This window comes from Scyliorhinus canicula, chromosome 5, assembly GCF_902713615.1.
Source record: "Scyliorhinus canicula chromosome 5, sScyCan1.1, whole genome shotgun sequence".
NCBI classification, from domain to species: domain Eukaryota; kingdom Metazoa; phylum Chordata; class Chondrichthyes; order Carcharhiniformes; family Scyliorhinidae; genus Scyliorhinus; species Scyliorhinus canicula.
The window spans coordinates 189421189-189448008 of record NC_052150.1 but is presented as its reverse complement, the minus strand read 5'-3'; the positions used below and the strand labels follow the sequence as shown (position 1 = coordinate 189448008).

Below are 26820 nucleotides of genomic sequence, written 5' to 3'. Positions count from 1 at the left end.
TGGTGGTGGCGGCCCTGAGAGTCTGGGGGCAATGGAGGAGACATGTGGGAGCAGTGGGAGTATCGGTCTGGTCCCCAATCTGCGATAATTACTGGCTTGCCCCGGGAAGTATGGATGGGGGGGTTCCGAACATGGCAGAGAGAGGGGATTGAGAGGGGGACTTGTTTATAGAGGGAAGCTTTCTGAGTATGAAGGCATTGGAAGAGAAGTTTGCGTTGGTGAGGGAAACAAATTTAGATCTCTGCAGGTGTGGAACTTACTGCGTAGACAGGCATCAATCAACCTTCCCATTCCTGCCGCTAAGGGGGATTCAGGACAGGGTAGTTTCCAGAGGGTGGGTAGGAGAGGGGAGCATCTCTGACATTTAAAAGGAACTTATGGGATCAGAGGAGACGCAGTCAGAGGCGCTGAAGCGCAAGTGGGAGGAGGAGACGCAGACAGAGGAGCTGAAGCGCAAGTGGGAGGAGGAGACGCAGACAGAGGAGCTGAAGCGCAAGTGGGAGGAGGAGACGCAGACAGAGGAGCTGAAGCGCAAGTGGGAAGAGAAGACGCAGACAGAGGAGCTGAAGCGCAAGTGGGAGGAGGAGTTGGGAGGAGAGATAGAGGCGGGCCTTTGGGTGGATGCGTTGAGTAGAGTCAACACGACCGCGACATGCCAGGCTCAGCCTGATACAATTCAAGGTCGTTCATCGGGCCCACATGACAGTGGCCCGGATGAGCAGATTCTTTGGGGTGGAAGACAGATGTGCAAAATGTGTGGGAGGACCAGCGAACCATGTCCACATGTTCTGGGCATGTCCAAAGCTTAGGGGATTTTGGCAGGGGTTTGCTGATATCATGTCCACGGTGTTAAAAACAAGGGTGGCACTGAGTCCAGAGGTGGCGATTTTCAGGGTGTCGCAAGACCCGGGAAACCAGGAGGAGAAAGAGGCAGGCGTTCTGGCCTTCACTTCCCTTGTAGCCCGGAGACGGATGCAATTAGTTTGGAGGGACTCAAAGCCGCCGAAGTCAGAGACCTGGCTATCGGACATGGCTAGCTTTCTCTGTTCGGAGTAAATCAAGTTCGCCGTGAGAGGGTCACTGTTAGGGTTCGTCCGGAGGTGGCAACCATTCATCGACTTCTTTGTAAAAAATTAATCGTCAGCAGAGGGGTGGGGGTAGGGGGAGGGGTTAGGTTAGCGTAGATTAGGGGGTTAATTAATGGTGGGACCTGTTAGGGAGGAAGGTGGTATTTGCACTATGTTTATAGTCTCATGTACATTGTTTATATTTTTGCTTTACAATACCAAAAAATAACTCCATAAAATGTTTATTAAAAAAAATATTTCATAAGACTACTGACTTGATTCTTGTATATGGCAGTGAGACTTTGAAGAGTCATGAGGTGAGCCACAGAGCTCTTTGCTGTTTTGGGCAGTGTTGATGTGGCTGGTTCCGTTCACTTCTGGTCAATAATAATCCCAGGACAATGGTGGTTCGGCAATGTGACAAAGACAGTTAGTGAAAGTCAAAAGAAGGTCCTGTGAAAGGTATGTTTTTATGTAGCATTTGCAGTTAAAACATTTATAATTAATTACAGATCTCCATTATTAAATATTTATGTGATCAATTATTATTGTGATACTGGCACCAAAAACTTAGTGGAAGATCATGCGGCATACATGAGGTTTTTAATAGTCTTCTGTTTCAGTCTTGATCGTATCTTTTGGAATTCTCATTTCCCCTTTTCAGTGCCAGTTTCCTGGCAGGATATTTTTAACTTTTGGTTCTGTCCCCTTTGGACTGTAGCTTCTTAATCTTTTTTAACTTGTAGAAGAACATTTTTACACTCCATCCCAAGTTCTCTTCTTTTCCTTAAAACTTTGTAGTGTATAATTTATTGGTTGCATGATTTACATGTTTTTATTGTTTGGGCTTAAAGAGACAATTTGTTGTCAAACTGCATCCACTTGCTTAAACAATGCTTAAAATACTCAGGTCAGGCAGCATCTGTGGAATGAAACATTTAACGTTTCATGTTGAGATGACTTCATTGAAACATGACCTTCATTTACATAGTACCTTTAATATAGTAAAATATTGCGAGGCATTTTGCAACAGTGTTATCTCTCAAAATTTGACAATGAGGCTTCAATGCCTCTATATCCTTTTTATAAGATGAAGACTAGAAGAGCTATTCACAGTGCTCCTTAAGAGTGGTCTAACCAAGATTCAACACAGGGTTAACACAACTTCTCTGCATTTTCATTTAATCCCTGTAGAAGCCAACCGTGGTGCTTGACTTGCTTTTTATGGTTTTACTTGCCTGTATTGCTACTTTGTGATTTGTGAATATGACCCCACTGCCCTTGCCCCATTTAGAGTCTTATTATTCATTCAAACATAATTTTGGCGTTGGGGAAACACTGAATTGAAGCATGGTAAGTCCTACTGAAGAGATTGCCACCTCAGATTCGGATAGTGAGCCAGGCTGGTTGACTAGTTTTCAATAATGTCCTGGAGTAATGCAGATTTGCGCTGCTCTGATATCATTTAAGTGGAGGATTGGTTTGGTTTATTTCCATCACCATATGAGCCATCTTCAAGCCATCTCAACACAGAGGGGACCCTGATTATTTTTCTCTTTCATTCTCCTTCCGTTGAAGAGAATAGTAGGTCATTGCCTAAGCCCTAAACATTTTCCTTTGCTCACTCAGAGAATTGTACACAAGTACTTGACCCATCCAGTTCATGTTGTTACAAAGGTCTGCTAGATGGAATATGGATGTGATTTCATGTACAATAAACATAGTGAATTTTGTTTATTTTAAAAAAGAAAGGCACTTTTGATAAACAAAGAACACGGATTTGAAGTAACTGTATAGCGACGCAAAGTCTACATCGACCCAAGAGAGATACTGGTACCTCTGGCAGTGTGAATAGCTGCTTCCTAGCTCATCAAGATGGAGGATGGACCATTCAGGAGTTATTGGCTTGGACTTTTTTTTAAAATCACCTTGAGTGTGGAACAAGGTAGCAATGTGGGGCATGAGCTAGCCCTCTATATTCTTTGGATTATGTAACTGACAGGGGGAGAAGTCACGTCTACGACCTTTAGTGGATGCTGGAATTGGGCAAAGAACATACAGACTCATATGGAGCAGGATATCTCCTCTGCAACATTTTCATCCAAGTCTGAACCTTATTTTGCTGATGAAAATGTCCATATCGCATGGCAAACAGAGATTCTATTAAATGACTAAAAAGTAACTACGTGAGTTTTAAATAAAATAGTCTTGGCACAATCAGAATCATTATTGAGTTTACATTTTTATCTGCATCTTACTTGGCCATCTTCAAAATCTAATACTCTTAAGGTTGTGTTCTTTTCTGTATGTTTGCATGCCCATTTGTACTTTTTTAGTATTTTTACCTGAGTGAGTTTTAGTACAAAAACATGAATCCCTTACTTAACTAGAGATTATCTGTCTGGATTATTTCTTACAGTACGCACGCAGTCAAGTCCATATTCAATTGGCAGTGTCACGTCTTTTTTAAAATTCAAACCTCAACTGGAAAGAACTGAGGAGTGGGAAAAGCGAGGAGTCAGTTCACTTGTCCTCACCTGGTCGTGACAATGTCCATGTTTAGCCTCTATGGCAGCAATAGCCCCAATCCCACATATCTTTCCCCAGATCCTTTTGTTCTCTTGAACCAGCAATGGAACATAATCTTGTGTGCTGAAAAGGTCTCTGATTGAATCACTATCTCTGGTAGTTTATTTGAGCAGTTTCAATTCTTGCAATTAATTGTGTATCTATGCCCACTGCTACCTTTTGCCACATAAATGATATGTGTAAACAGTCCCATGTTATGAGTGCAATTGTATGTCCAGTAATGGTGATACTTATTTCTAATACTGCTTTTTGTAGTATTCATGAAACGGATATGCTACAAGATGATTTGGTGGCTATGAATTTGCGAACATGGGCACCCTTAAGGAGCTTCGTCCGAAAATCCTTCATAAATATGCATTCTTGGAAGGATTGAACACTTCGCCTAAACAGTTTTGAACTGTGATGACTGTTTGGGCAAGGAAGCTGATTAATGTGGGTGGGAACAGCAAGCCTGAGTCTTGACCTTGTATGGCAACATTGTTATGCATTGGCCAAAATCGTTTTCTGAAAGTTATGTTTTTGGCAAAGTGTTTGAAGTATTCAGAAATGTTTAATTAGTGCCTCATTCCACTTATAAGGGTGTGGTTTAGAAAAATGCTTCAGTGAGCTGGGCAGCAATGTTTGATCAAACCCAGAGATTCATGCCACTTCCCAAGGAATGCAGGTTGTGTTCATTGTTTTGCCTGTAAATTGCTACTGTTACAGAACTTTTGAACTAGCACAGAATGTACTAGCAGTAGCAACCATACTGTAGTTGGTACTAGACTGAAATGTACATACTGATGCACCTTAAAAGCCCACCATGGTAGTTTGAAATGTCCTTTTAAGCAACAAACCTGCTGTCTGGCCTGTGTCTTCAGCAATTATCACTAACTCTGTCCTCTGAAGTGGCCTAGCAAACTGCAAGTTGTACCAAACAGTGCAGGAGTTCAGGAAAAAGGCTCGCCACCTTGGGGAAAACTAAGGATGAGCAATAAATATAGACCTTCCCAGCAATACCCACATTCTGACTTTAAAAAAAAAAGCAGTTCCTTCACTAAAATTTAGAAGTGTTCAAAATTTTCTTCTCATCACATTGGTCAGCATCATCTCATTTAGTGATTGCTAATGCATGCTTTTTATTTAACAGATTTTTAAAAGAAAGTGGAGTACGTTTGAAGATAGAATCGGATTGTCTTTTTAATAGATTTTGTGTTTTGACTTGTCGCAAATTAAATCTGCATGTTTTGGGAAGACGTTGATAATGTGCAGCAGAACGTGTCTTCACTTTAATCGGTGCCTGTTTCTGGGCAGGAACCTTGATTCTTGAGTTCAATGTCTGGAAAATCAGCTATTGACGCACTACAGCGAAAATGAGCAGATAAGGAACTTCTGGTATAGTATTGACACATTTGAGACCAGTGAACGCGTAAGTTAGTTTTCTTTATTCATTCATGGGATGTGGGCTTTGCTGGCTGGGCCAGCATTTATTGTCCATCCCTAACTTCCCTTGAACTGAGTGGCTTGCCAGGCCATTTCAAAGGGTATTTGAGAGTCTATCAGATTGCTGTGAAGCAGTTGGGTTTTTACAACAATGAGCGATAATTTTATGGTCGTCATCTTATCAAATTATTTTCACCATCTGCCGTGGTGGGATTTGAATCCAGATCCCAGGCTTTGGATTACTAGTCCAGTGACAGTACCACTACACCAATCACCTCCCGTGTACTGTGCATAAAATGGCTGCCATATATTTGCCTACATTAGTGATTTTATTTACGTAGTCTATATTAGAACATGAGATAAAGTGAAGTGCTCTATAAATACAAAAATTTTCATTGCTGAAGAATATGAGGTAGATTTAAATGTGTAACGACTACTGCTTACTGGAAGCTTTTAGCTGATGAGTTTGTCAGACTGTTTTTTCAAATTAAACGGAAATACAGAAGACCAAGGATATTGGAATAATTTTTTCGAAGAACATTCTGCAATGGCTTTCTATTAGAAAGTCGAAAGAAACCCACTTAGGAAATTAGGTTGCCTGTTCCTTAAAAAAAGTAACCAATCGGAAATATGTTGTCTGCTTAATTTGGCACTCTTGTCATTAAATTGTAGCAGCTCACCAAATTTATTAAAATAGCACCTCTGCAACCTCCACTGCCAGGCAGGTTGAGAGCAGCAAATTCATGATAACACTATCACCGCCAAGTTATAACGTCCTCCCACTGGCATATATTACGTTTGCTTTATTGTCACTGGATCCACATTCTGGAATTCCCTGCCAACGCCAAAGTTGGAGTTCCATCACCACAAAGACTGCAGCAGTTCAAGACTGAAGAGCACTGCAGGGCAACTGAAGTGGATAATAAATGCAATCTTTCCAGCATCTCTAATTTGATTTAGACTTCAAACGAAAAAGCAAAACTAAACTTAATGGCGGCATTTACCATTTTGGGTGTCTCTCCTTTTTAGTAAAAAAAAAATCACCTTGAAAGTATATTGCAACTAACTCAATTTTGATTAAATCTCTGGACGTTTCTTGTACAAAATGTGTCAATGGATAAGGTTCTCTTCCCCACCACCCTAAACATATCAAATTTAAAATCATTTTCCCCATCTGGAAATATTTCCATAATCTGTTTATTTCTAATATTCACCAAGCCTATGTCCTCCCAATCTCTCCATCCTACTATTACACCTTGTGTATCTTATTCCATTGTAATCGAGCATTCTGCCGTCTATGTCCCATATTAAAATTAATACTGCAAATGCTGCAGTAACAAAAAATTGAAAACGTGGGAAAACAGATCTGGCAGCATCTGTGAAGAGAGAAAATGATTCTACTCCATATGACTCCGCTTCTGAAGAGTCATATGGACTCAAATCATTAACGCTTCTTTCTCTCCACAGATGCTGCAAGACCTGCTCCAGCATTTTCTGATCTGGTGTCCTCTGAAGGCAGCCTTAGTCTGTGGAGGCATTCTCACCTTTGAGTCAGGGTGCAAGTACAAATTCCGAGAGTAGCGCGCATGTTCTTTTTTTTAAATAAATTTAGATTACCCAATTATTTTTTCCAATTAGGGGGCAATTTAGTGTGGCCAATCCATCTACCCTGCACATCTTTGGGTTGTGGGGGTGTGACCCACGCAGACACGGGGAGAATGTGCAAACTCCACACGGACAGTGAACCAGAGCCGGGATCGAACCTGGGACCTCAGCGCCGTGAGGCAGCTGTGCTAACCACTGTGCCACCGTGCTGCCCAACGCGCATGTTCTGAGGTGATATTTCAGTGCAATATTGAGTGAGGGAATGCCCTTCTACTGAGACATTAAGACAAGGCTCCTATGCCCATCAGATGACATAAGAGAGCCCTCAGCACTATTTAGAGGAAGTGTGGAGGAGCTCTCTGTTTTTCTGTTTAATAGTTTGTCTCGTTATCACTAAAACAGAATATCTAGTCATTATAATTTTTTTGTGGGACCTTGCAATGCACAAATTGACTGCTACGATTTCCTACATTACAAAAGAATACATTACATTATATTCTTTTCATGGAATTTGGGCTTCACTGACTATGCCAGCATTTGTTGCCCATCCCTAATTGACCTTGTGTAGGTAGTGGGAAGACGCTGCCTTGAACTGCTGCAGTCTGTAGGTACACCTACTGTGCTATTACAAAGGGAGTTCCAGACATCATGGTGGCGCAGTGGTTAGCACTGCTGCCTCACTGTGCTGAGAACCCAGATTCAATCCCAGCCCCGGGTAACTGTGGACTTTGCACATTCTCCCGGTGTCTGCGTTGGTCTCACCCCCACAACCCAAAGATGTGCTGGGTAGGTGGATTGGTCACATTAAATTGCCTGTTAATTGGAAAAATTAAAAAAACTTTGATAAAAAGAAAGGGAATTCTAGGTCTTTGACCCAGTGGCAGTGAAGGAGCAGCGATTAGAGTTCCAAGTCTGATGGGTGTACAGCACTTTGGAATGATGTCTGGTTATGAAAGGTGCTACATTATGTGCAAGCACTTGCTTTCGTGCTGAGGTACTATTCTCCCCTCCTTTTAAGTTCATTCTTAAAATGCCTTTGTATAAGCCTCATGTCCATTTTCCGCTCATCCGTGTGGCATTTTTCCTACATTAGAGATGCTGTATGAATAAAAGTTGTTACCTGTGGTAATTTCCTATTTCTGTTGTGCAGTTCAAATCAGTTTGAGCGGGATTTCTATGCCCTCCCTCAAGGTGTATTTCATGGTGGAGGGAAGCAGCCTGCCATTGGCCAGCTGCGGGACCCCCTGCCACCGGAAACCCTGGATGGGATTTGCCATCGGCGTGACTGGTAGATCCCACTGGCGAGTACAGAATCATAGAATTTACAGTGCAGAAGGAGACCATGCAGCCCATCGGGTCTGCACCGGCCCTTGGAAAGAGCACCCCACTCAAACCCATACCTCCACCCTATCCCTGTAACCCAGTAACCACACTAACCTTTTTGGACACTAAGGGGCAATTTAGCATGGCCAATCCAACTAACCTGCACATCTTTGAACTGTGGGAGGAACCCAGAGCACCTGGAGGAAACCCACGCAGACACGGGAAGAACGGGACTCGAACCTGGGACCCTGGAGCTGTGAGGCAACTTTGCGAACCACTGTACTACCGTGCTACCCATTGTACTGCAAGAAACATCCAGCCACTGTGTTTTACTTAAAATTGTGCACACAAAATTTCGACGTCCAATTGCACTCAGTTCTATCTGTAATGTTGTTACCAAATGTTGCTTATTTAATTCCGATCTTGAATTAAAGATAAAATTGACCACATGCTGTAAATATTTTTGAAACTGTGACTGCATTGCTTCCAAATTGTTAAAATTGCTTTTGCAGCTGTACCCTAATGCCAGACGTCACATCAGTTTTTTTTTGTAAATTAGAGTACCCAATTAATTTTTTCCAATTAAAGGGTGTGGCCAATGCACTTATCCTGCACATCTTTGGGTTGTGGTGGCGAAACCCACGTAAACACAGGGAGAATGTGCAAGCTCCACACGGACAGTGACCCAGGGCTGAACCTGGGACCTCGGCGCCGTGAGGCAGCTGTGCTAACCGTTGCGCCACCTGCTGCCCTAGAGCTCACAACTTTCGATTCTATAAATCGGGAGTTTTCAACTGGTTGGGTGGAGGGGGAAAGTGATTACTTGGTCCAGAAGAAGGTTTCTGAGGGGTCTGCCAACACAATTAGTACAAACTTTTGTTTCATCCATCATCTCAGTACACCATTCTGCTAAAAACAATAATCTTTGCCTGAATCGCACGTCTGGGCTTGATGTGCCCAGTCTGGATGTTTATTCAGTCCGTTGGCTTTGTGTTACCTGTCCAACGAGTGCAGCTATTACAGATAGGATCAGGTCAGGGGATGTAATTATTCTTCGGACATGCGCGGCGATCTGATGCAGAATGGTGTATGCTAGGTGCAAAACCAGGAGTACATTAAAGTTACCATCCAGCAGCATCAAAAAGTAACCGGTTTCCTCAATTCGTTGATTAAGGAGCAGCAGCTAGTGAATATAAAATCACCGACAGAATCAGTTTCTTAGCACCCACTCCAGCGGCTGCTAGTATTGCTTAGAGTATAGGTCTGGTTCTGACCATTGCCTGTGTTTGTCTCTAACCTGACTCTGGTGGAAAAACGAAATGTCATCTAATTTCCAGTTATCGATTAAAGGGAGTGGCGTCAGTTGTGTTTTAAGTCATCTGTGCTAAATAAACTTTGTGTGTATAAGAGGTAATTGTGCATATTCAAATATATAACACTAAATACCAAAAGCATTGAGATTTATGCATGATCTTAAAATCTTATCCTGTTGACTGCACCTCCTCTGAAAATTCCCTAGTAGAAGACTATGGAGCGGAACCTTGCCAAGTGCCACTGATGCATTATCTCAATGTTGTTCCCTGAATTATCTGCTACCTTGTTGATCAACCCCTAAACAGAAGTGCCGCCAATCCACTAAATGTTATCTACATTGAGGAACATTTATTAATTATGTAACACTAGCATCTCCAACATTGCATAAAGGATTTTTTAAAACCTCATCGTCTTTTGGTAGGACTTGCAAACTGTCAATCACTTCTCACCAAGAGTTTCCAATATATCTCAATGCAGCACTCCCTCAGTCCTACACTGGAAATCATCGCCTAGTTGTATTAAGTAAAACAAACAGCAAATGCATATGTTTTAAGATATAGCTAATTTTTGTGCAGGAAAGATACCTGTGTTCTTATGTGGTCTGTAGTATTTATATAACATTGGAAGGGGGCCTGGAGCAAAAAAATGAAGTATCCTTCCTGTAAATGATTTAATAGCTAGTTCTGATCAGATGCTTCCTATGTAGGCAAACAGGAACTATCTTGATGAGGTTGTTAACTGGCAATAAATTGCAAAGAGAAAATGTGGGAATATTCTGCATGTACATTTAAAAAGATGTTTTTTTAAGTGCTTTGTGTTCTTGTTTATATGTTTTTGAAATGAAAATCAACATTAAACACACACACCAATGGAAATGCAATCAATTCATTCTTGAAGGTTAAAAACTTTGACTATAATTTACACACACATTTTTGAAGTTCTTTTGTTCTTGGCAGGGACACCTAGCTAATAATATGGAATCCCAACCAGAGATTGCTAACTAGTCAAATGACCATCAAAACGGGTGGCTCAGTGTTTAGTAATGCTGCCTCACGGCGCCAAAGACCTGGGTTCGATCCCGGCCCCAGGTCACTGTCTGTGTGGAGTTTGCACATTCTCCCCGTGTCTGCGTGGGTCTCACCCCTACAACCAAAGATGTGCAGGGTAGGTGGATTGGCCACACTAAATTGCCCCTTAATTGGTTTAAAAAAAAAATAATTTAGATGCACTCTAAATTAAAAAAACAATATGACCACCAATGCAAGGTCCAATCCAATAAGAACTTTTGGTAATGCATCTCTTTGAGGAGAAGTGTTATGCGGGTCACATCCAATTTCTGTGGGGCGTAGGTCCACAATATAAAATTATTTGGAACTAATTGGCTGAGGTCAGGAAGATGATGGGTCTAAATTAAAAAAGGATCATGATGCAAAAAAGAGGTGATCTGAGTAACTTTGAGACAGAATGAATGGAGTTTGGAATTTGCAATTCCATACATGACCGACCCAGCAGTAGGCAATGGATGGAATAGTTACTGTAGGTTTGCATGTTGTCCATCACTCCATATAATTATGTAAGTGAATATTCAAGTACAAGAGTACTTGATAAACGTACCCTAAGAGTGGTGTGCTTTTAAGAAATATTCACAGATCTTCTGCATGATGCCGATCCTGATTTGGAGGTTTTCAAAGCACTTTATTGCAAGTAATGTTACCTGGAACACTGGTCTATCAACATTGTGGTGGGCATTAAGATCTGGAAGTGCTGAAATGAATTTTTGGATGTAGTATGGAGTGAGTGGAGGGAATGGGGTTCCAGGCTTGCTTACACTGTGTTCTCGATTCCAGGAACATTGCAGAATGAGAAACTGGGAATTAGGAGTATTGGAGATGATTCTGAGATCAGGGAACACACAGTTCTAGAGATTTATGAACAGATAAATCTGGGAATAACTGGACAGACTTTACAGAAAAGTGATCATTTCAAAAAATGTTCTTGATTCAGTTCACAGAATTGTGCAGAATGAGGCCATTTAGCCCGTCTTGCCTGCATTGGCTGTCCGAATTAGCATTGTGCCTTTGTGCCGTTCTTTGTGCCGTTTCCCACATTGTTCTATTCAAGTAATCTTCTCATTCCCTCTTTAATTGCCTCGATTGAACTTGCCTCCACCAGACTTTTAGTCAGTGCATTCCAAATCCAAACCACTCACTGCGTAGAAAAAGTTCTTTCTCGCATCGCTTTTGCTTCTTTTAAAAAATCGCTAAATCTGTGCTCCTTCGTGTTTTGATCCTTTTAGGAGTGGAAACAGTTTTTCCCGATCTACTCTATCAGGCCTCCTGATTCCTCAATATGTTATTGTTTACATGAAGAAATGCCATTGTAAGATCTTTTTGTAGACTTTGAATATTGGATGTTAATGTAAAGCATAGCCAAAAAAGGTGACAATTGTTTATGAACTGGAAGTGCTTGACATAAGCAATATTTTGAATATATATAAGACTCTGTATTCATTACTTTTTTTTAAAACTTTCAGATGGATTTGAAGTACATCCTTTGTACTGGACTGATATGCTGCTGTATGTGGTATGGGCTTGCTCAATCAGGTAACAACTGACCAATGTAAAATATCACTTAGCACTCGATATTCATACTCGTTGAGAATATTCCCCATAAATGCCACTGTGTTTCTGATAGCTCAAGTAGTTCTTCAAGATCACCACTTGAACTCACTCACTTCGGTGTTCAATTGCTTTTTGTCCATCTGCAAGGAAACTATGCATCTTCCTCTTCCTCATCAGTATGCTGCTTTTGGCAATGTTATATGCAGACATGAGTCACCTTCATGTGTATGGTGGTAACACCTAGCTCTAGTTTTTTTAACTTTACTATTGGACCTGTGCTGTCAAACTTCTAAACTTTGACAAAGAGTCATCCAGACTCAAAACGTTAGCTCCCTTCTCTCCACAGATACTGTCAGATCTACTGTGATTGTCCAGTATTTTCTGTTTCAGGTTCCAGCATCCGCAGTAATATTACTGTCAAACTTCTAGTCTGATATCCAGTAGTAGATGGGCTGCAGCATTCTCCATCTAAATATTAAGAAGACTGAAGCCATTGTCTTCAAACCCCCATCAGAAACTCTGTACTCCAGTTTCCATCATTGCCCTCGTCTATTGTCTTGGACTAAACCAAACTATTTGTAATCCTGACATTCTAATTTACCCTGAGCTGAACTTCTAAACTCGTTGTCTTGATCATAACGGGGAGGCGGTGGCATAGTGGTATTGTCACTGGACTAATATATCAGAGACCCAGAGTAGTTCTCTGGGGACCCAGGTTCAAATCCCGCCACTTCAAATGGTGAAATTTGAATTCAATAAAATTTGGAATTAAAATCCAATGATGACCATGAAACCATTGTCAATTGTCATAAAAACCCATCTGGTTCCCTAATGCTGTCCTTACCTGGTCTACAAGTGACTCCAGACCCAAAGCAATGTGGTTGACTCTTAACTGCACCCTCAAGGACAATTAGGAATGGGCAATTTCACATTGTGTTACTCGCAGCATCGGATCTGTTTTGTAGCATACATTTTATCCAACATCACTGCAAAATGGTGAGATTGCTAGCAAAAAGAACATTGTTTAGAGACAGTATGGTTAAATTAATCTATTCCATTGGTGATATTTTATGTACAAACAGACGAATTTGGAGCATTCACCTCTGAGCCTGCTCTGTCACCTAATAAGATCCTGGCTAATCTGATTGATGTGCTGTCTGCAGGGTGTTTGGAGACTGGGGTCTTCGCAGCGATTTGTAGGAGGATCTGGGAGGTTGATAAGGTGTCCATGGAGGGCATTAAGGCTACGTGGGAAGAGGAGTTAGGGGCGACTTTGGAGAAGTGATTGTGGTGCGAGGTGCTGTAAAGGGTGAATGCCTAGACCTCGTGTGCCAGGCTGGAGTTGATACAGCTGAAGGTGGTGTACAAGGCGCACCTAACTAAGTCGAGGATGAGGGGGTAGAGGACATCTGAGCAGTGTGGGAGGGGCACTGCTAATCATGTGCATATGTTCTGGTCCTGTCCGAAGTTGGAAAGGTTCTGGAGGTCAATTTTCAGCACCATCTCTGTAATTTTGTACGTGGATGTGGAGTCTGGTCCCCTGGAGGCCATAATTGGGATGTCGGACCAGCCAGAGATTCAGACGCAGGGGCAGATGTTTTAGACTTTGCCTCGCTAATTGCTTGCAGACGGATCCTTTTGGGGTGGAGGTCAGCTTTTCCACCCTGTGCCTCAGCCTGGCGGGGGACCTATTGGAGTTCTTAGCCCTGGAGAAGGTGAAATTTGCCCAAGGAGAGGCGAGTGATGGGTTCCACAAGATTTGGGGTTTGTTCATCCTGCATTTTGGAGAATTGGTTACCTATGACTGTTGTGGGGGGGTTCTTATTGGGGGGTTATATGTTCGGTGTGTTTTTCTTCTTTGTAAAATGTTGAAAATTGGACTAAAAATAATTTTCCCAAAAAAATCTGATTGTGGCCTGCACTCCACATTCCCATCTATCCCTGTACCCTTTGTTAGATTTGTTAGTTAAGAACTCATATCGTGGTCGTATAAAGATTCAATGATCCTGATACGAACATCCGCACCTTCTCTCATAAACAATGCCTTATACTATGTATCGGTTGGTTGATTTTTTCCTGCATGGTGCCCAATGCCCTAGCATCTTTGCTGTAATGAAGGGTGAACTGATTAAAGTGTTTAAAACAACAACAAAAAGTTGTGAAGGGGGAAAATTTGTCCATCTACTATGAGAATTTAGAACAAGGAAGCAGAATATTAAAAAGCTGTGGAGGGTTTTAAAAGAAAAGTTTAACAAGGTGAGAGATATGAATACTAGTAAAGAATAAGGGCAAAGAATGAAAAAAAAACAGCTGCCATGGCTAGCAAATTGAAATATGCTGAATGGGTCATTGACCTACTTCGGTTCCAGTGTTGGTAATATTTAACTTGCCTAGTTTAATTCAAGACTGTCTATAATTTTGACAGTATGTAAAATAAATCTAGTATAAATGACTTCTTTCAAGGTCTTCTGAAATGCTTTCATACTGCTTTTAGAGTACATTTAATACTACCTAATGCCTATGAATGTAAATGACTGGACATATTTGCAATAATCTTAATTTGCCTTTTTGTTTTGCAGATCCCAGTGAATGTTTAAAAGCCAATGCAAAATCATGTGCAGAATGCATACAAGCTGGTAGAAATTGTGGATGGTGCACCAAAAGTGTAAGCTTGCAGTTATCAAAGTAAAAAATGTTCCAGCTGCTGCCATTGTCTTAACTAACCCAACAATAAGCGATTTTCATTTCATTTCATTTCAAACCTAGAGAGCTTTGCATAATGAATAAACTTATGGCATGTGTGAATGAACCGTGCGTTGGAAGTAGTCGAGAGTGAATTGAGCCTGAAAGGTATTGGCAATATTAATAGTTGAATGCTATTCTGACAATCTTTGCTCAAGTATTATACCAAAGTGATTAACCCCTTTCAAATAAATATGTTTTTTTAAATAGTAGCTGTAATGTTTTGCACACTTGTCAATCTGTGATTAATGAAATTGAAATACCACCGTAAGAAACAGTTTAACCTAATTTCTGAATATTTTAACCATTTAATTATGCTCATCTATTCAATCATAACTAGGGATTGTGAAAGATTGTATGACATTGATTTGTTTTAAAGAAAATTGCAGAAAGGGGTTAAATGAAAGTAGCAGGATTGGAAATGGATGGAAGAGAAGTAAGCGAGACAGTGGGTGTTGAGTGAAGTTGGGTATTAAACAGCAATCGTAAGTGATTTGGCCAAAGTGGACTCGGAGCAGACACTTTTAGGTAAATCTATGACAGAACAGTGGGACGCATTCAAAAAGGAAATAGGGAGAGTGCAGCGCCAACATGTTCCAATAAGAAAAAGGGTGGGATCAACAAAACCAGTGAACCCTGGATATCGAGGGATATGCAGCATTGGATCAAAAGAAAAAGGGAGGCTTTTGGCAAATATAGACGGCTCGAAACAGCAGAAGCCCTAGAGGCGTATAGATTGTGCAAAGGGTACTGAAAAGGAATTAGGAGAGTAAAAAGGAGACATGAAAGGATAGTGTCAGGTAAAACAAAAGAAACATCCTAAGTTGTTTTACAAGTACGTTAAGAATAAAATGATAACAAGGCAAAGAGTAGGGCCCATTAAGGACCACAGTAATGATTTCTGTATGGAGCCAGAGGATGTAGGTAGGGTTCTAAATGTATACTTTGTGTCAGTGTTCATTCTTGAGAACACTGTGGGTATATAAATCAGGGAGAAGGACTGTAATGAAATTGAAGAGATTAACAAGACAGAGAGGTGGTTGTGAGTGGTCTGGCAGGCTTAAATGTCGATAAATCTCCAGGGCCAGATGAATAGAATCATGGAATTTACAGTGCAGAAGAAGGCCATTCAGCCAATTGAGTCTGCACTGGCCCTTGGAAAGAGACCCTACTTGAGTCCACCCTATTCCCGTAACCCAGTAATCATACCTAATTTTTTGGATACTAAGGGGCAATTTAGCATGGCCAATGCACCTAACCTGCACATCTTTGGACTTTGAGAGGAAACTGGAGCACCCGAGGAAACCCAAAATGCAAACTCCACACAGTCAGCCGAGGCTGGAATTGAACCAGCAGCAGTGCTAACCACTTTGCCACCGTGCTATCCTACACCCCAGGCTATTGAATGAGGCAAGAGAGGAAATGGGGGCGTTGGCAATAATTTTCTATTCCTCTCTGACCACATGAGAGATGCCGGAGGGCTGGAGAATAGCCAATGTGGCACTATTATTTGAGATGGGAGATGGGGATAAACCAGTAAACTAAAGGCCAGTCAGTCTAACCACAGAGTGAGATAGCTATTGGAAGAAATTCTAAGAGACACAATTAATCTGCATTTGGGGAGGCAGGAATTAATCAACAACAGTCAGCATGGTTTTGTTAAGTCGAGGTCATGTCTGGCCAAGTTGATTGAATTTTCAGAAGAGGTGACCAGGTGTGTAGATGAGGGAAATGCATTTGATATAGTCTGCTTGGATTCAGCAAGGCTTTTGATAAGGTTCCATGTGGGAGACTGATAGCGAAGGAAAAGAGCTCATGGGATCGAAGGAAATTTGGCAAATTGGCTGAGTGGCAGGAAGCAGCGGGTGGTGATTGAGGGGTGTTTTTCTGACTGGAAGCCTGTGTCCAGTGGGGTCCCGCAGGGATCAGTTTTGGGGCCATTGCAGTTTGTGGTTTGTATAAATGATTTAGATATGAAAATTGGTGGAGTGGTAAATAGTGAGGAGCATAGCCTTCGATTATAGGAGGATATAAACGGGCTCATCAGGTGGGCTGATCAGTGGTAAATGGAATTCAATCCAGGTAAGTATGAGGTGATGCACTTGGGCAGGACAAACAAGGCAAGGGAATACATGATAAACTGGAAAGCACCGAGGATCAAAGAGACCTTGGTGTGCATGTATACCGGTCCCTTAAGGTAGCAGAGCAGGTGGATACAGTGGTTAAGAAGGCATACGATAAGACTTCCGGTAGTGGTCAGGGATTGAGTGGTCGCACATTTGGTGGCTCCCGCTCGAGGTGGAATTTCTTAGTCCTTTCCCACCCAATTTAGGAGGTGTTTGCTGGGGTGCGGTGCATGAGCATTGAAGAATTGCAGTACTCCATTGGTGGAGCCAATTTATGGCTTATCAGACGAGTGTAACAAGTAAGAGGCAGCAACTTGACACGGACCCGTAGCGGTTGTACTTCTCGCATGTGCACCGGGTATGCTCCGGATTGATTTCTTTCAGTTAGTCAAGGCATTGTTGTGTTGGTGGTGGTTGGTTCGGAGAATTCAGTAACCCCACTCTGATCACATGGAGCACGGGGTGGACTTGCGGGTGGTACAGTGGGAGGCTCAGCGGCCGCAGTGAAGGTTGGATGTGGGGTTACTAATGGATAAGGAGGTCTGTGAGAGGGTGAGGGTGGCCATCCATTACATGGCACTGAATAATACCAGGGACATTTCTGCCTCCACGCTGTGGGAGGCGCTGAAAGCAGTGGTAAGGGGAGAATTTATAATGATTCAGCCGCGCAGGGAGAGAGCGGAGTGGGCTGAGTGACTGAAGTTGGTGGAGAACATTCTGACGGTGGGACAGAGATATTTGGTGGTGCCTGAAAAGGCGCTACTAAAGGAGAGGCAGAGGCTTCAGATGGTTTAGGCTGGTGTCCACTGACGCAGACACGATGGGCAGAAGGGCCTTTCTATGCTGTATGACTGAGGACAAAAGGCAAAGCTGGGTCTTGAAACCCCCCAAATAGTAAAAAGTACAAATTTGAAAGAGAGATGCAGAAACAGGTGATTAGGAATTAATGGAAAACTGAGAGCAAAATATGGAACTTTTCAGTAAAGACATGGGCTCAAAAGTGGAGGTGGCATGTGGAAGAGGAGGAGCTTGTATCTTTCTGTTTGAGACCTGGCTATGTTTTCCCTACATTATAATAGTGACTAGACTTCATAACTACTTAATTACCTGTGATGCACTTTGAGACATGTTGAGGTAATAAAATATCCTGTCAGGTCTTGAAGAGAATATTGCAAGGTTAGGACGGGTAATTTGTTTAATATGGTTAGTCTATGCCTCCTTTCCCTTCCATCAGAGATCCTGATCATGAAAATAGTTTTTTTTCTTAATAGACCAGATTTTTCAACTTTAAGCAGAAAATTGAGCCAAAATAATTTCAACTTTCAAATCGTGAACGTAGAATGTGCCCTGCACAAATGTTTAATTTGCTGAAGTTTGAAAGGTGCCACATTGTCAAGTAGATAAATGTTTTTCCAATTTCATGACAAATAATTGCCCTTATGGAACATATGCACATTGCATTTGTTTATGCTAATAGTGTACTCAGGGCAACAAAAACATTTCTCTAAGAGGAGCAAACTGCCTGTGATCAAACCAGAATGCTTATGTGTGAATATTCAGTCACGCGATTTCCCAAGGCCTAATGTTGCACTGGAGGGCAGATATCCAACATTTCACCAAGTAGTCACAGTCTGCCACCTCCCCACAAACGTGTGCAATTGACAATTGCCAGTAATCAAAATTATTTCTAATGCCTGGACATTAATCAGAAGATCAAATTCATATTGTCTTTCAAGGGGCCACTCTAATTATCGGGTAGGGTAACTTTTTTGGGTTCATGCTAGTTTACATATCAAACCCCATGCTTCAGACACCAGTTAGAGCAGAAAACCTGTGACTTCTGGGCTGCTGCGACAGGAAGTCAAGCAAAATCCAAATTGAAATGCTTAATGTTGAGAGACTAGGTGATGGATACAGGGGAGAATAGCTGAGGTGCTAAAGTGGTTGGGCATCACAATCGAACAGAATCTCAGCTGTGACTTGCTCAGATTTACAATGAAAAATGAAATGAAAATGAAATGAAAAAAATGAAAATCGCTTAGTGTCATGAGTAGGCTTCAATGAAGTTACTGTGAAAAGCCCCTAGTCGCCACATTCCGGCGCCAGTTCGGGGAGGCTGGTATGGGAATCGAACCGTGCTGCTGGCCTGCTTGGTCTGCTTTAAAAGCCAGCGATTTAGCCCAGTGATCTAAACCAGCCCCAGGGTCAGTCTTGATAAGAAAAGTCTATGTAGGTAGGTCCAAATGAAGAAGTAAAAAATGTGGTTTGTTCTGGTCTTAATCTACATCCCAAGCATTTGAACTTGCCTTTGTTTTTTGTAGGGATTCTTGCAACAGGGAGAGCCAAACTCTGCACGGTGCGATGACATAGAATCATTAATCACGAGAGGATGTGAAAAAGATATTGAAAATCCCAAAGGTTCACAACAAATAGATGCTAATAAACAACTTACTGGCCGTACAAGTGGTGAAAAGGTAGAGCTGAAAGACATTACACAGATTCGACCACAGAAGCTAACCCTGAAATTGCGATCAGGTATTTCTTTGGTTTTGTTACTTGGTGTAGGGTAGAATCTGATTTTAGTTTTGTATGCACTGCTGCAAATACTCCTGAACCCTTCAAATTTATGCCAAAAATAAATTGTGACAAAGTGAAATGGTTGGGTACCAAGCTTCATTGGGTGTTCAGAATTGATTTTGCACCATCATCAAATCCATCGCCATCGAGCAGTCAGTAGCACTGCATTGTGCGGACCCAGCCATAGGACTATTGACATGTAAACTGCCTGTTCTCTGAATGGCATACTCGAGTATATTGTAGGCAATTGATTAACATCTCAACAGCACCATTACTATAAGTTATTTTTTCTATCTCAAAACTGTCCACATTTTGCTCAGCACCTTGATATTCAAAACACCTGTACTATGCTACTTTTAGGCAGTAGCTTCTAGCTACAATTTCCTAGTTTTTCTGCTGTGCGAGGATCCCTCCTACTTTAATTTTCTTTTTCTTTCATTGTTCCTCAGGATCAATAGTAGATTCAGGAAACCTACTGCAATTTTTATGTAACTCTGTAATCTGAAGTAACCCAAATGTTCATATTTTCTTAATTTAAGATTTTTTAGGCTTGTACGCTATTAAGGTGACAGTAGAAAGCTCATTGGCTGGACAGCTGGTTTGTGATGCAGAGAGATGCCAACAGCGCGGGGTTCAATTCCCATACCAGCTGAGGTTATTTATCACTGCACTGTAAATTCTATGATCTATGATCAAGGTCCCACTTTCTCAAACTTCAGTAGTGTAGTGACCTTCAGGTTAAATCACCACCAGTCAATTCCCAAAAGGGAAAGTCCTGTGGGACTGTGGCGTCATTTACATTTTACAGAATATATAACCTTTAAAAGAGAAATGGATAAATATTTGAAACGTAAAAATGGGAATGGACAAAATTATTAGCTTCTGTAAATAGCAGGTATATTGTGTGTTCGTGCCTGTACAAGCATATGTAAAGTTTGTATGATTCAATGCCAAAGAGAAGGAATTTAACCATTGATGTTATCAAAGAACGGTTACAGCATAGTCGGAGGACATTCTGCTCATCATGCCTGTAGCAATTATCTGAAAAAAAATAACTCAACTAGTCTCATTCCCTGTTTACCCTGTAGCCCTGCAAATGTTTTCATTTCAGATTATCCAAATTTTCTTTTGAAGTTCTTCTTTTGAAGGTCTCGAGTTAATCTGCCTCCACTGCACATGTTCAAGCAGTGCATTCCAGGTCCTAACCACTCACCGTGTTTTGAAAAACAAATAGTAATTTTGTTGTTACTTCTCTCACTTTAAATCAGTGTCCTCTGGTTCTTGATACTTCCACCAATGGGAACAGTCTGTCCCTCTCTTTTCTGTTCTGACCTCTCGTAATTTTTAACGCCACTATCAAATCTTCTCGTAATATTTTCTGCAAGGAGAACAGCTCCAGCTTCAACTAATTGAAGTTTCTTATCTCCGCAACATTTGTGAATCTTTTTTGAACCCTCTCTATTGCTTTCACATCCTTCTTAAAGCATGGGGCTCAGAACAATACTCCAGTTGAGACTGCACCAATGTTTTATACGGGTATATCATAACTTCCTTGCTTTTGTACTCCATATCCCCATTTATAACCCCAGGAATGCTTTATGAATCACTTTCTCAACTTAATCCTACCAGCTTCAATGAAATGAGCTCATGGACTCCAGGTCCCTCTGCCCCTGCATTCTATTAAAATTGAATCCTTGTTTTACCACCAAAATGAATCACTTGACAGCTCTTTACATTAAATGTCATCTGCCGTTATCCGTCCATTCCTCCAGCCCCGTCTATGTCCTTTTGACGTTTAACACTATCCTACTCACAGTTCACAATACTTCTAAGTTTCGTGTTATCTGCAAAGTTGATCATTAATAGATATCAAGACAATCAGGGGTCCTCATAACAACAACCTTTCCACCAGGGTGAAAAACTACTGTTCGCCACTACTTTGTTTATGACCAGTTCTCTGTTTGCGATATGAATATCTGGCTATCTTGTACCTTTAAATTCTTTAGATTATGTTTATCAACCAGCCTGTTCAGTATCTATACAGTAAACAGATTATCTTGCAATCCACTGTTGGTAGAAAATATGGTAATGGGACTTCCTGCAAGGTCAAGCTATTCATTATTCTATTAATCTCTGATATTTGAGTATACATATGTTAGATCAGTTTGATTTATGAGGACTCCGGTGGCAGTGATGTGCTGAGCGGACGCACATCGGGTGGCTCTCCTCCCAATGGGACCCAAAATAGCGAATTTCCTAGGATTTTTAGCTCAAAAAGCCACCCGTAACTCCTCTAGACCCAGAAGGTATTAAAAGCGAAGAAGTAGGAGAGAAGATGCTGCCAAACGGTGTCTCAAAGGGCTGACGAGAAGGCAGAAGCGGCAGAAAGGGGTGAGCAATGAGCGTACGGACCAGTGGACCAACAAGGCAAGGCGGAGGACCTGGTGAACCAAGAGAGGGAGTGACCGGCGACCTGAACGGTGGGGCAAGAGCAGGCAGCGATGCCTCACACCAGACAAGGGGGTGGATGGAAGACATTCCTAAAAAAGGAACTGGCCGCCATGAGGGAGGTGATTAAAATGGAGTTCCAGGTGGTGGTGAAAGGGTGGCGACGGAAGCAATGGCTGCCCTCCAGCGCATGATAGACGGCCTGGGAAGGATGGTGGAAGCCCAGGAAAAGACTATCCTGGACCTGGAAAAGGCATCACTGACCAGAGTGGCAGGATTATGGCTCTGGAGAATGAAGTGAGGAGGTTGGTGACGGCCCAAGAGAACTTGAAGGGGAAGGTCAAGGACCAGGAAAACGGGTTCTCTTGTCATCCAAGAGATGGGTGAGGGGTGGGGGGTGGGGTGGGGGGTGGGGGGGGGGTGGGTGGGGGGGGGGTGGAGAAGAGGACAAGGAGGGGGGGGGGTGGAGAAGAGGACAAGGAGGGGGGGGGGACTCACAGAATGGAAAAGGTGCAGAAAGACAGGAAAGGGTTGGCAGTGAGACAGGCACAGGCCTCAGCGTGCATAGAAGAGACCAAGGAGCCAAGATAGCGATGCAAGCAGCTGCTTTGGAGGGCACCTGGGCAAAGCGAGACCCCAGAGTGCAGGGGCGCATCCACGTGGCTTACGCACAGTCGGCGACCATGTTAGTTTCCCCCTGGACAAAGGGAAACCCCAGAGCACTGGGGACCGACCTCATGGTGAGAGCGGTCTTGCGCGGCCATTTTGGTAGGCACCCTAGCAAAGGGAAACCCTGGAGTGCAGGAGGGCGTCCACCAGGTAAGTATTATTAATCCCACAGGACTGGGGGTCAGAAACCTCCAACCAGGATTGTTACCTGAAATGTAAGGGGACTTAACGGCCCAGTGAAAAGATCCAGAGTCTTCGCCCACCTGAGAAGCCTGAAGGCTGACATTTTCTTTTGTTTTTTTAAAAATTTAGAGTACCCAATTCATTTTTTCCAATTTGGGGGCAATTTAGTATAGCCAATCCACCTAGCCTGCACAACTTTGGGTTGTGGGGGCGAAACCCACGCAAACACGGGGAGAATGTGCAAACTATACACATACAGTGACCCAGAACCGGGATCGAACCTGGGACCTCGGCGGCGTGAGGCAACAGGGCTAACCCACTGCGCCACCGTGCTGCCCCAAGGCTGACATAATCTACCTACAGGAGACGCACCTGAGGGAGAAGGAGAGACTAGTAATGGCGGGCTGGGTGAGACAGACCATACATGCTATGGGACGAGGGGCAGGGAAGTAGCCAAATTGATCAGCAAGAGGGTGAGATTTTTAAAATATAAATTTAAAGTAGACAATTATTTTTCTTTTCCAATTCAGGGGCAATTTAGCATGGCCAATCCACCTAACCAGCACATCTTTGGGTTGTGGGGCGAAACCCACGCAGACATGGGTAGAATGTGCAAACTCCACATAGACAGTGACTCAGGGCTGGGATTCGAACCCAGGTCCTCAGCGCTGCAGTCCCAGTGCTAATCACTGCACCACATGCCACCCAAGAGGACGAGATTTATGGAGACTAGGATGGTTACGGGCCTGGGAAGACAGTATGTCATGGTCAGTGATGTCCTGGAAGGGGCACCGGTAGTACTGGTGAACGTGTACGCTCCCAACTGGGATGACACAGAATTTATAAAAAAGACCATGGTGGAAATCCCCAATATTGGCACACACCAACTGATTATGGGGGGTGACTTTAACTGTGTACAGGACCCTCTGACCGGCCGATCAAACTCCAGAACGGGGAAAAAGATAGGCATGGCTAATGGAACTGGAAGCATTTATGGAGCAGATGGGGGTGGTGGATCAGTGGAGATTTCTACACCCGGGAGAAAAACAATTCTCGTTCTTCTCACAGGTGCACAAGGCATGCACCCGTATCGACTTCTTTGCAGTGGGGAATAATCCGCGATAGTCTTTTCCGACCATGCTCCACACTATGTGGATGTGAGGTTGGAGACGAGCCGTGTCCAGCACCCCACATGGAGCTGGACATACTCCAGGACGAACAGGCCTTCTGGCAGAAAACATCACAGGTCATAGGCGACTACGGGAGAAACAACTGGAACAGAGATGTTTCGCCCTTCACGTTCAGGGAGGCACTGAAGGCGATGATCAGAGGGGAGATGATAGCCTACATGGCACGTAGAGACAGGGAAGAGAGGGCAGCCAGGCAACAACTGATCAACTCCATCTTGGAGATCGACAAAAAGTACTTTGAGGCCCCAACCGTGGGGCTGATGGCGGAGTGCAAAAAGCTACGAATGGACTTTAACCTGTAAAGCAGTATACCAACACCGCCAGACATGGGGGATCTTTTACAAATATGGAGAGAAGGCTGACCGCCTACTGACTCACCAGCTGAGAAATCATGGAGAGCATCAGCTCCATTCAGGCAAGGACTTCTATTAAAAATTTGCACCGGCCCTGGCCCCGGCCCCACACCTAAGGTGTGGAGATGCCGGCATTGGACTGGGGTGATCACAGTAAGAAGTCTTACACCAGGTTAAAGTTCAACAGGTTTGTTTCAAACACTAGTTTTCCTCAGGTGAATGAAGAGGTATGTTCCAGAAACACATCTCTAGACAAATTCAAAGATGTCAGACAATGCTTAGCATGGCGAGCATTTGCAGGTAATTAAATCTTTACAGATCCAGAGATAGGGGTAACACCAGGTTAAAGAGGTGTGAATTGTCTAAAGCCAGGACAGTTGGTAGGATTTCACAAGCCCGGGCCCGATGGTGGGGAATGAATGTAATGCGACATGAATGCCAGGTCCCGATTGAGGCCGCACTCGTGTGCGGAACTTGGCTATAAGTTTCTGCTCAGCGATTCTGCGTTGTCGCACGTCCTGAAGGCCGCCTTGGAGAACGTTTACCCGGAGATTGGAGGCTGAATGCCCTTGACTGCTGAAGTGTTCCCCAACTTGAAGGGAACATTCCCTGCCTGGGTGAGACTCGTATACAACGCTCTCAAGGCGAACGTTCAAACTAATACCACAGGCTCTGAATACTTCCAGCTACAAAGAGGCACAAGGCAGGGATGCCCACTGCCCCGCTCCTGTTTGCACAAGCAATCGAACCCCTGGTGATAGCCTTGCGGGACACAAAGCTAGAAGGGCATCCAAAGAGAGCACAAGAGTTTCACTCTATGGGGATGATCTGCTCTTGTATGTCTCAAAGCCACAGGAAAGACTGAAAGCAATCATGTGGATCCTGAAAGAGTTCGGAATCTTCTCGGGTTACAAATTCGACCAGGGCAGTTCAAAGTGGTGTACAGTGCGTACCTGACCACAACCCAAATGAGCAGGTTCTTCCTGAAACTTGAGGATAAATGTGAACGGTGCAAGAGCAGCCCGGCCAACCACACCCACATGTTCTGGGCTTGTCCCAAGCTAGTTGGGTTCTGGACAGCCTTCTCAGAGGCAATGTCCAAGGATGTGAGGGTGAAGCCATGCTCAACTGTGGCAATCTTCAGGGTATCTCAGCAGCCTGAGTTACACATGGGAAAGAGGGCCAACGCCCTAGCTTTCACTTCCCTCATTGCATTGCTCTGCTGACGATCAGCAGCACCACCCACAGCTGCAGATTGGCTAGCAGACCTGTTGAAATTTCTCCACCTGGAGAAGATAAAATATGCCATCCGAGGGTCGGAGGAAGGCTTCCTTACTGCATGGAGGCAATAATAAACAAAAACAAACGGCATTGTATGTAACTTTCAAAATGCCAATAAAAAGATTTTTTAAAAAGATCTGTTTGATTTATAGGCTTGAGGAGCCTTGAATTTCTTAAAAATTCAAAACACATCGCTTTGCTAGCCCAAGTTTTAGCACATAGGATCAATTTCTTTGGAATGGGACACGGATGTTATTAGATCACATTCATTATTTTTTGTCATTTTTATTGTTTATCGTTTTAGTAAATCAGTACTAAAATTTATTTGTCCCCTTCCTTTGCAAGGAAAAAAGAACTTGTTTTTAATCACATATATCACTTCATATGCTCCTAGGCTCCAACACACTTGCAGCCAGTTAATTAATTTTGAAGTTATTTTATAATCTGTGCAGCAATCAATTTATATACTGCAAGGTCCCATAAACAACAAGGATGATAAATGATCAATTTAGTAATGATGATTAAGAGAGGGAGAACATGATGAAAACTTACCATTATTCTCTTTGAAGAGTGAGGACTTAATTTAATGTCTGACCAAAATGGTGTCCTCAATGCTGCTTCAAAGCATCACCGTGCTGTGCATAGACTAGTTTTTAGTTTAGGACGAAGAGTTGGCCACAGGAAATGAATGGAATGTTGACATTTATAGCAAAAGGAATAGAGTATAAAGATAAGAGAAGTATTATTACAACTGAACAAAGCATTGGAGAGACTGCACCTGGAGTATTGTGCACAGTTTTTGTCCCCTTATTTGAGGAAAGACGTAGTTGCATTGGAGGCAGTTCAGAGGAGGTTCATTAGATTGATTCCAGAGATGTAATTCTCTCTTTGTAAGAGTTTGTCTTATGAAGAGAGTTTGGCCTATACTCTAAAGAGTTTAAAAGAATGAGGGGAGAACAAATTGAGGTATATAAAATGATAAAAGGTATGGATAAAGTACATGTGGAGCAGATGCTTCCCCTTGTGGGATATTCTCGAACGAGAGGTCATAGTGTCAGGATAAGGGGTAGAAAATTTCAAACAGAGATGAGAAGAAACTACTTCTCCCAAAGGGTCGTGAATCTGGAATTCGCTACCCCAGAGTGGATGCTGGGACAGTGAGTAAATTTAAGGAAGAGTTAGACATTTTTAATTAGTGAAGGGTTACAGAGAATGAGCAACACATTGGAGTTGAGGCCATGAGATTAGCCATGATTGTATTGAATGGTGGAGCAGGTTCGAGAAGCTAAATTGCCTACTCCTACTCCTCC

General features: G+C 42.8%; 1 protein-coding gene across 3 annotated transcripts in view; it reads left to right on the top strand.

Annotated features, from left to right (window-relative positions):
* LOC119966494 (integrin beta-1-like) overlaps positions 1-26820 on the top strand; it is a 130661-nt gene that overhangs the window by 42093 nt on the left and 61748 nt on the right. For all 3 annotated transcript variants that reach the window (XM_038798275.1, XM_038798273.1, XM_038798274.1), the window contains exons 2-4: positions 11854-11923; positions 14521-14606; positions 19131-19344. In XM_038798275.1, coding sequence (XP_038654203.1) covers positions 11854-11923; positions 14521-14606; positions 19131-19344 — 370 coding nt within the window. The remainder of the gene's footprint in view (positions 1-11853; positions 11924-14520; positions 14607-19130; positions 19345-26820) is intronic.